This window comes from Hipposideros armiger, unplaced genomic scaffold, assembly GCF_001890085.2.
Source record: "Hipposideros armiger isolate ML-2016 unplaced genomic scaffold, ASM189008v1 scaffold_209, whole genome shotgun sequence".
Classification (NCBI taxonomy): Eukaryota; Metazoa; Chordata; class Mammalia; order Chiroptera; family Hipposideridae; genus Hipposideros; species Hipposideros armiger.
The window spans coordinates 585,166-595,572 of NW_017731559.1; the positions used below are offsets into that span (position 1 = coordinate 585,166).

Below are 10,407 nucleotides of genomic sequence, written 5' to 3' on the forward strand. Positions count from 1 at the left end.
TCTTAGATATATCAAACAAGGGCAAACATACCAACCCTCTGAAACAATATAGTATATAGTGGATTGGGTGCCCCTCACAGTAAATGCACTCAACCTGAAACTGTATATATTACAATGCAGATACCATACAAATGGTAGGCAACAGGTTATATTCTATCACTGTCACAGAGACTAATGAGGAAATGTAGCTTTGTACTTACTTTAGACTCTACCTAATGTATTACGGATCTAAGCATTTAGTGTCAATAGTTACCAACAACACAACAGGCAACCAGGCTTTACAAAGTTATATATGAGGCTGTCTTCTCCCCTCTAAAAACCCATTTGAATCTGATTAAGCCTCCAGGTTAGGGATGTCCAATTAAACTTTGTACAATGATGGAATATTCTACACCCATGCTGTCCAACATGGTAGACACTAACTCCCAGTGACTATTAACCACCTAAAATGTAGCTAGTGAATCTAATGAGGGAAGAAGGTATAATTAAGAGAGGGGGTATAGTGGAATTGTGAAGTGGAGAGCAAAGTTCCACCTCTTTCATGGGTGGTAGTTGTAATGATATTTGTCATATAATTCATAAAACTGTATATGTTTTGTTATTTTATGTATTTGCTTCAACAAAAGTTAAAATTTTTTTTATTTCTTTAAAAGGTGTTTAAAGAAATGAATATAACAATGTCAGAAAATTAGTTACAGTGTCTGTTCTGACAGTATCTTAGCTATAATAAGTACACTTAAGTAGCTTTATAAGGTCTCCTTTAAGGTCCTGAGCACACATGCAATGGAAATTAACCTGTATAATAATACTAAAAGGAAGACTTTAAATACATTTACATAACATAAAATAATGACTTCAGAATACAGCATGAACACTATTTATATACAAAGAGATGTCTGAAGATTGAAAGACCCTTGAAAATTTACTGTCACAATTTAGTGAATCTCTGTACAATTGCTAGTGTTAATGTATTAAATTATTTCTTCACCATAAAGGTAAACTTTAGCCTAAATCTAGTTTGATTTGTTCTGAATTAACTCAATAAGATTTGCTATACCATTGCCATCAGCATATGGCACATCTTTCTATCTTTAAACTTTTCAGTTAAGAATGCTTTGTTGTAGCACTGATTCTTGTTCTAAAGTAAAATGAACATACTTCTCATTTTGTAGTTCCTGTATTTTCTTAAAATTTTCTCTGTTTTTTTCTTCAATTTCTTCCTTAAGTTCCTTTACCTGGGTTTTATAAAGTGTCTGCAAAACAAGTGATAAGAAGAAATAAGGGTTTACAGTGGGTTAATAAACAGTTTGGTAGTTTCTTATAAAGTTAAACAACTATCATATGCTCCCACAATTCCAATCCAAGTATTTACCAAAGAAAAATGCAAGTATATATCCACACAAAGTCTTAAACGTGCATTTTAATTGCAGCTCTATTCATCGTAGCTTCAAACCGGAAACAACCCAGATATCCACCAACAGACAAATTTTTTAAATTGTGGTGTATCTCACTACTCAGCAATAAAAAGGAATGAAATACTGATACATACAACAAAATAAATCTAAAAAAGATTATGCTAAATTAAAGCAACCAGGCGCTGAAGAGTACATACTGCAAGATTCCATGTATATGAAACTCTAGAACAGGTGAAAATAATTAATATTGATAGAAAGCAAATCAGTGGCTGCCTGCAGATAGAGAGGGTGGGAAGACTGACTGCAAAGGGCCACAAGGGACTTTTTTATGGTGAAGGAAATATTTGCTGTGTTAATTGTGGTGTGGTCACACAGTATACACATTTGTCAAACTTATTGGGCTGGCAGAGTGGCACGTTGGTTAAGAGTTGGCTTGGGACGCCAGCTCTGAGCAGCAGGACCCTGGTTCGGATCCTACTTGTGGGCCAGTGATGCTGTGCCCTCTACAGATAAGATGGTGAACAACAGCTCGACCTGGAGCTGGGCTGCCGTTGAGTCGCCTGCGACGTTGTAGGCTGCAGTGAAGCTGCAGTGGGCTGTTGTAAAGCTACTGTGAGTGGCTGGCAGCCGGTGTGAGCTGCCAAGAGCCGCCGTGAGCAGCCATCCAGGGTCCAGCAACCGATCTGCCTCACCCGGGAAGAGTGCAATGATAATACCAACATGGGCCAGTGAAGTGACATCCTCCACAACTGGACTGAAGAACAAAAGGACAGCAACTTGTCTGTTCCCCATCCCGGATTCTCCAACGCTGTTCCCCTCCCCCAATTCCCCAATAAAATCTTAAAAAAAAAACAAAAAAACCCCCCCAAAAAACGTATCGATCTATACACTTAAAATGGGAATAATTAATTACATAGAAATTATACCTCAAAAGTGTATTAAAATTATGTTGATTTGGGAAAAATATTATAAAGAAACTTAGCAAGCCCTACTTATTTAAAGGTTAAATCAATTCCTGAAGTGAATAATATTTGAGAAACCACTTCTCTTTTGGAAGGGTGGGATGGAGTAATATCCACAATTTATCAAATGTTCTGTTAACATATGAATAATGTATATGTAGAACAATGGTTCTTACAAAATTCACTAAGCTTTTGCCAACTTCATCAATAAATATTTAACAAGTATTAGACCCACATTATGTTAGGTGCTGGGGTCTGAATAAACTTTTAGTTCTGAAGACTCTTTCTTTTTTTAAATTAACTATTCTTTTTACTATAAAAGATAAAAAAATAAAAGGACCAGTAAATAGCTGTGGAAACTATTTTTATACTGTATACTTTATTATCCCTATAAGAAATAGCACTTTTGGGGGGAAAAATACATTTTTATGGGAATGCAAATGAAAGAAGAGGGATGGGATGGCTCAGTCTAGTTTAAGGGTGTACAATTTCTAACATAAAATAATCCATTTTGCCTTTAGGAACCAGATTCTCATCTCTCTTTTGTCTGACTCCAAATACTAAACTTTATGTATGTAATCGGTGAAGAAATAAAAAGAAAGTAATCTGACTTAAATGCCTAAAAAATGTTAACTTTGGTTCATAATAACTTATCAAATTTAACATCTAACCCAATCCTCATAAGCAACGGAATAAATCAGAACTAACACAAACACGAGGTCAGGATTTGTATTGTTTTTATAGAGGCAAAATCAAGAATCCATATCATCACAAGTCATTTGATATCTATCCCAAAGTCTGGAGGTACTAGATAATTACTCTGTGGAAGCTTGTGGACAAGAAAGTGTGCATAGTATCATAGGACACTGAACAAATAAGGTTCATCTAAACCTACGAAAGGTTTCCCAACAATGGTCTGTGTAATAAGCCAAGAAATAAATAGACAAAATAGAAAGTCACCCTGTTTATTAGGAGATGAGCAAAATACAGCATGGGAGTCTAAATCATGTGAAAAATCTGTAGAGCTTTAATGGTATTCAGATTTTTTGCTACTGGGGAAACCTTACTTTAAATACTGTTCACTTTTGATTTCTAGGGCATGCTCACCAGTGCAACCTGAACTGTATGCATTTAATTGCACTACATAAGGCTCGTAGGAAGGGTGACTGCCAGTGTAACGGTAATGGAGCAGCTAGAGAAGTGTTTAGTTTAAATGGTAGAACATAAGCTTGGCAACCAAAAGAAACAAAAATTCAGAGGCTTCAATAAAACCTCAAAGCATTAGCTGTGAATGCTCATCAATAATAGTAATGATAATAACTTGGCTTGCAACAAATAAGGGAGTGATTTTTATGGGGAAAAAGCAAAACATGTATAAAATGCATATAGAGCTAAAACAGAAAAAAGCTCTTGAACAGTAGTTATAACTACACCTGTATGTAGATATACCTACAAATGTATGTATGCAGGCTACTGTAATGTGTATGCATGAACCACACATGATAATACTGGCACTTAAACCACCCGAGCTTGCTACCAGCCAGACAGAACCCTTAAAAAAGTCTCATATGTAGCTCTAGTTTAATGGCAATTCTGGAACTATTTGCACAAAAGTGGTGATTTCTTTACAACTTAAAAGATTATGAACTCAGATTCAGAGATAAAATGTAGAAATGGCAATATAAAAAAGGAGAAAACCACTTCACAGTCATTTGAAAAAGAATCAGAGTTCACATAAAAAATCTAAATACCTTCTTTTAAGTCAGGCTTTGAAACAGTGTATATGTTAAAAATTATTCTCACCGAGAAATATTGCTCAGCTTCAAGTTGATCTTGTAGTTCCCGCATCTGTCCTTCATTTCCTCTATATTGTCTTCAGATGAAAGAGAAAACAGTAAACAAATGCTCCTATTTATAGTAGACTTTATATTATTCTTTGTTTCTTAAAGTTGCTAAAATAAAAATGTTTACTAAAATGACCTTTGTTTTTAAAATTCATACTTCATTATACAGTACTTACTAAATATATTTGGTTAGGCCAAATTGTCTAATTCCATTTTGCTCCTTATAAAATGAGATCATGCAAAGCAGATAGAACGCTTTTCTATTGAAGATCACTTTCAGAAGAATATTAATTGTGGACTAATCCAAATTGCAGAAATAAAAATTGTTTCTTTGGTAAATTTTTGTATAGAAAAGCATTCTTAGGTATACATTTACAATGTCTTATACAGTGTAAACCTTTAAAAACAGAGGACATGAACATATTTAACACATAATAAGAATAACTCAGTACTATATTTTATGGCCAATTAAGCACAACGGGAATGTTGTGGAAATCACTAATCAGGTCAGGAATAAGAAGGGAGGCAAGAACAACTGACAAAGGAGGAGGAACACATACAGCTACATGTATTTAACACACACATAAAAACAACTTACACAGAGAGGAACAGTCTCAAAAAGACAGACATAATACAACTGATAGACACAGATTTTCAAGGATGAACACTTCCATCTGTAGCTATGTTTTCATACTTATGTATTAATAAGTTTGTATTTTCAGTATCTAATAAAGCACATGATCGATAGAAGGTACGTAATAAATGTTCATTGAATGCTGAGTTAAAGTTACTTTGGGTGAAGAAGACTACAAAGCATTACTGGCTGAAAACAGTGCTTCTAAAAGGGGAAAATAATTTCACCAATATAAATCCAATAAAATAAAAACTGACAATTTTATCGAAAAATTACTAAAGAAGCTGGCAAATGAAGCTATTATAACAAATTTGGAAGAAATAAAAATACATGACTTGGCATAAGATGTACCCATCTTTGAAATTAAATTTCTGAAACAAGTCCTTATACAAATTCTGAAAGTAATACTGACATCTTGTTTTGTCTTCATTTCAAGTAAGTGGGTATATTACATCTCAGAGTAGAAGAAGGAGAAAAAAGGGCACTCTGCATTCTGAGATGAACCAAAAGAACAAAACAAAACAAACAAACACAGGTCATCATGTCTAATTCTAGTCTCTATAAAATAAATAAACCTTGAACATTTCCTGAAAGGTACTGAATCCTTAATAAAAAGCTTATCCCCTGTTTTTGTAATTCTAGTGTGAAAAAAGATGACTTCTGTGAATATGAAAATCATATGAAAAAATTGTTTTTTCTACTGTAAAGACTTACTGTAAAAAAGTAGCTTTGATAATCTCCCTTTTTTCTTCCTTTAAATATTGGGTTGTCGGAAAAGTCATGACGCATTTTTGCAACAAAAAAACAGAAAAAATACGTCATGACTTTTCCAACAACCCAATACTTATTTTTTTATTTAGTAAGCCTGCCCTTCCAAAACCCAAACTCCCTTGAAAACTTTCTTTGCAAGTAAATTCTTTTGTTTCTAAATGCTTTTTTCTAAGTCCTCCTTTCACGAACTTTAAGTATATAATCTATACACACACAAAATATAAAACAAATAAGCAATGCTGAACACAAATAGAAATCAACAATGTTATTTTTGAGACTTACTTTGTAAGCTGAGCTAACTCAAATTCTAATAATCTCTTTGCTTCCAATAAAGTATTTATTTCCTGTTTCATCTGCTTCTCTTGACCTTTTAAATTGTCTGCCTCAAATGCTTGAGTCTTCAATTCGTTTTGTAACAACAGTCGCTTATTTGATTCTTGTTCCAATTGCAAGGTAAGATTCTTAACCTATGAATGAGAAGAATAATTGGGACCTTAAATCTCTTGAAATTTATTAGACAGTATTTGAAAGAATACCAATCAAATCTCAAGTACATTATAATGGCTTATGCAAACAGAGAATATCAGTATTCTGAAAACTTTCCATTGTACTATGTGTTTATTACTGCAGAATTTATCATTAAATCAAATTAATTCCCAAATTTCAGATATGAGATCTCAGGGGAAAAAAATCTATTTTTTTTTATTATCCCAACCTGCATGGAAATATGAAGTAGAAGGTGAGTATAAAAGCCACTTTGGAGGAGGGGGTATTTAAATTCACCTGTTCATTTGTGTTTGTGCTCTATCCAGTCTACAATCCTCCAAAGTTGAGTGAGGCCTTCCTTAACTCCCAGATGTGATTAGTCGTAACACTCCTACAGCACTCTTTTAAATTATGTCATGTTGTAATTACTATATTAATATCTGTCTTTCCCCCTGGACTGTAAGTTCCACAAAAGTCAAGACCATACCTTTATTATTTAGTACCTCAACTCCTAGCACAGAAACAGGCAGATAAGATGGTAAAAAATTACATTTTTAAAATGACTGAATATTATCTTTCATTTAAATTTTCAACATACATTCTTCCTGCATGCTGGCTCTAATAAATATCTCTAATCTCTCTTCTTTCTAGACCAGGGGTTGGCAAACTTTTGAGACAGAAGAGCCAATCTTGTCCCTCACAACAATTTAAAAATTATTCGAGGCCATAAAACAAATGAATTCACCATTATGTGAATAACATCCTTTAAAATTTTTATAAATGAAACTATGATAGTTTTATTTTCATTTTCAATTTCACTTCAGAGCCACATGTACGTACCCAAAGAGTCACATGTGGCTCACGAGCAACAGTTTGCCGACCCCTGTGCTAGACCATTCTATATACCACTATCAAACTAATTTCCCTATAAGAATGTTTTCAACCATTTTAAGTTTAAAAGACTATCAATACTTAGAGCAGCGGTTCTCAACCTTCCTAATGCCGCGACCCCTTAATACAGTTCCTCATGTTGTGGTGACCCCCAACATAAAATTATTTTCGTTGCTACTCTATAATTTTGCTACTGTTATGAATCGCAATGTAAATATCTTTTTGTTTTCCGATGGTCTTAGGCGACCCCTGTGAAAGGGTCGTTCGACCCCCAAAGGGGTTGCGACCCACAAGTTGAGAACCGCTGACTTAGAGGTTCCAAGTTTCTCCCATTACTAATCAACATGTCTCTTCTTTATTGGTCAGGTCAAGTCTCTTGTTTCTCATTTACCTATCTTCTTAAGCACTCAGTAATCACTCTTTTATTGTTATCTTCACTGATAATGTCCCCTCCACCAACTCAGGCTTCTGACTCTCAAACAACTAACTTTTGAGGTCTTTCTCAACCTTTGAAATAATGGTAACATTCCATCCCTCCTTTGTGAAGTCTTTCTTGATTATTTTGCTCTTCTCTTTCTCCATTCTCTAACTTACATATGTGGACTAATTACTTTAATCTTATAAATAATTTCTAAAATACATACAATACATACAGAAACCACAAGGATATAATGTCATTTTGTCTTTTTATTGTTTTGTGACTGTGTATCCTGTGCTTTCTGCCAGTCTAAGCCAGTCAAAACTCTGCAGTTTAACACTTTTTTTGAAATCTATCAGCAATGCTCCTCTTTGGGATTACAGGATGCTTTACTATCAAGATAGGTGTTTTTTGTTGTTGTTGTTTTTTTAAGCAGATGGTCAGTTTCTTCAGGGGAGGAGCTATGACACTTCTACACAGTTGTACTGTCAGTGCAAAATGGTATAGACCGGTCTCTCTGGTGTGAATGTTCAATAACTATTTGAAGATGAAAATTCTAGGAGCTATATAGTGGTGACCACATAGCAGTGAAAATTGATACACATAGGTTATTTTCATTCAAATTTTCCCTATGCTGTTTTATTATAGATAATGGCTTTTTAGTTATAGCTCATGATTGTTTCTCTTTTACAAGATGAAAAAAGTCAGTCTATTTTTCTTACTTCATCCTCCATCCTTTCTTTATTTTCAGTCAAATGCTCAAGCTTCTGCTGAGATTGTTTCAGATCAACATCTAGCATGGAACACTGTTTCTCAATCTGAACAACCCTATTTTCAGCCTTCTCTCGAGCTTCTCTCTCTTCCTTCAGCTTTTTTTCCATCTCTGTGGAAAAAAAAAGTTATAAACATACATTTAAAGAAAGAGACTACTTTAACACTTTTCACTTTCATGGGCTGTATAAGACAAACTGGTGCCAAAAAAATCCCTACTGTTTTTATCCTGGGACTCTAATAAAGCTATTCATTATAGAAGTTCTAATGTTAATTGAATTATTTAGGTAGTGGGATCTCTAAAGAAAGAAAGTTATAAAATATAATAGTAATAAAATAAAACTTTTTTTTTTTAATTGAGGAATTGGGGGAGGGGAACAGACAAGTTGTTGTCCTTTTGTTCTTCAGTCTAGTTGTGGAGGATGTCGCTTCACCGGCCCATGTTGGTATTATCATTGCGCTCTTCCCGGTGAGGCAGATTGGTCACCGGCCTCTGGACAGCCCTCACAGCGGCTCTTGGCAGCTCACACCAGCTGCCGGCCACTCGTGCTGGCTGCTGGGCACACATGGTAGCTTATGGCAGCCCACTGCAGCCCGGCTGCAGCCTATGCTGTAGCCAGCAACTCATGGCAGCCCAGCTCCAGGTCGAGCTGTTGTTCATCTTAGCTGTAGAGGGCAGTGTCACTGGCCCTCACGTGGGATCCGAACCGGGGCCCTGCTGCTCAAAGCTGGCGTCCCAAGCCAGCTCTTAACCAACGTGCCACTCAGCTGGCCCAAATAAAACTTTTTAAATCCAGCCTTTGCCCAATGATATGAAAGATTATTCTGCGCCATTTTCAGACCAGAAGGTGAAAGTAAAGCGGGGGAAAAAAAAGTGGAATATAAGGAGAAAAATGGAGATAGTTCAGATAAAGGCAGGGAAATAAGGTTGCGGTTATTAATCTATACCTTGCATTGTTCCAGAAAAGTTTCAAGAAATTAGGCTATGATAGGAATTCTAATTTATGCAACTCAGATAAACAAGATTCCATGTAGTATGACACCTATATTGATTTTTACCAGAAGATATTAGTCTACCGTGAGGCTCCTTTTTTGAGATATGGTAACTAAGGTTCCGAAAGGTCAACTTTCCCATGGTCCTACAATTAGTAAATTGCACCAACAGTTTTCAAACTTATTTATTAAATGTGCTTTCCCACACTCAACAGACTGTCCTCTAGGTGACAAAATGGAAACCATTTGAATGGAACTTCCTCATCTTTCCCCCCAAACCTACAAACTTAACTGCACCAATACAATCATCACCTCTTATTCCCATCTCTCTAACCAAACAAATCCATCCACTTGTGTTCTGGACTTTATTTCTTCAATTATTTCATCTCTTTCTGACTCAACAATTTCCTCCTCCCAACTGAATCTTTCCCAACAACATAATAATCTATTATCGCCCCTCCTAAAATATCCTCCATTGATCTCACATCCCTCTTCAGCTACCACCCCATCTCAGCCAAACTTCTGAGAGTTGTCTACACTTACTGTCTCTAGTGCCTCATCTACTATACATTTTATCTTTCTCCAATTTGGCTTCTATCTCCATTATTCCACTGAAACTACTTTGTATGGTAACCAGTGACATCCATCCTGTAAAATTCAGAATACACATAATACCCATGTCTTCATCTTCACTGACCTTAACAGAATTCAATATACTGAACCACTTCCTCATTTTTTCAATACTTCACTCTTTAAGCTTCTAATACCATAATCTCTTTGTTTTCCTGTTACCCCTTTGGCAGTTCTTTCTTTTGTTGGTTTTCTTTGTTGGTTTCTCCTCTTCCACCTGACCTCTAAATGTTGGACTGCCTAAAGGGCTCCATTATGATTCTTCTCTTCTGCCCTTATTCTTCCCTTTGCTGATTTCATCAGATTCTGAATATGGCTCCATATGTATGACCACTAAATTGATACCACTCCCCTGAGCTTCAGATTTATATATCAATTAAATACTTGATATCTCCACCTAGCTATCAAATATGCTTTTCAAAGTTAACATATGTAAAACAGACACCTATATTTCCCTCCTATTCCAAACCACTTCTACCCAGTCATCTCAATGCCAAATATTGGGTTGTCGGAAAAGTCATGACGTATTTTGTCTATGTTTTTCAAAGGTCATTTATTTATATAAAGAACAAAGATCAATCAATGATATATT

General features: G+C 35.3%; 1 protein-coding gene across 4 annotated transcripts in view; it reads right to left on the reverse strand.

Annotated features, from left to right (window-relative positions):
- ROCK1 (Rho associated coiled-coil containing protein kinase 1) overlaps window positions 1-10,407 on the reverse strand; it is a 156,572-nt gene that overhangs the window by 27,429 nt on the left and 118,736 nt on the right. For all 4 annotated transcript variants that reach the window (XM_019653869.1, XM_019653868.1, XM_019653871.1 and 1 more), the window contains 4 exons: window positions 8,144-8,304; window positions 5,909-6,093; window positions 4,181-4,250; window positions 1,159-1,253 (listed from right to left, as the gene is read on the reverse strand). In XM_019653869.1, the coding sequence (XP_019509414.1) occupies window positions 1,159-1,253; window positions 4,181-4,250; window positions 5,909-6,093; window positions 8,144-8,304 (511 nt within the window). The remainder of the gene's footprint in view (window positions 1-1,158; window positions 1,254-4,180; window positions 4,251-5,908; window positions 6,094-8,143; window positions 8,305-10,407) is intronic.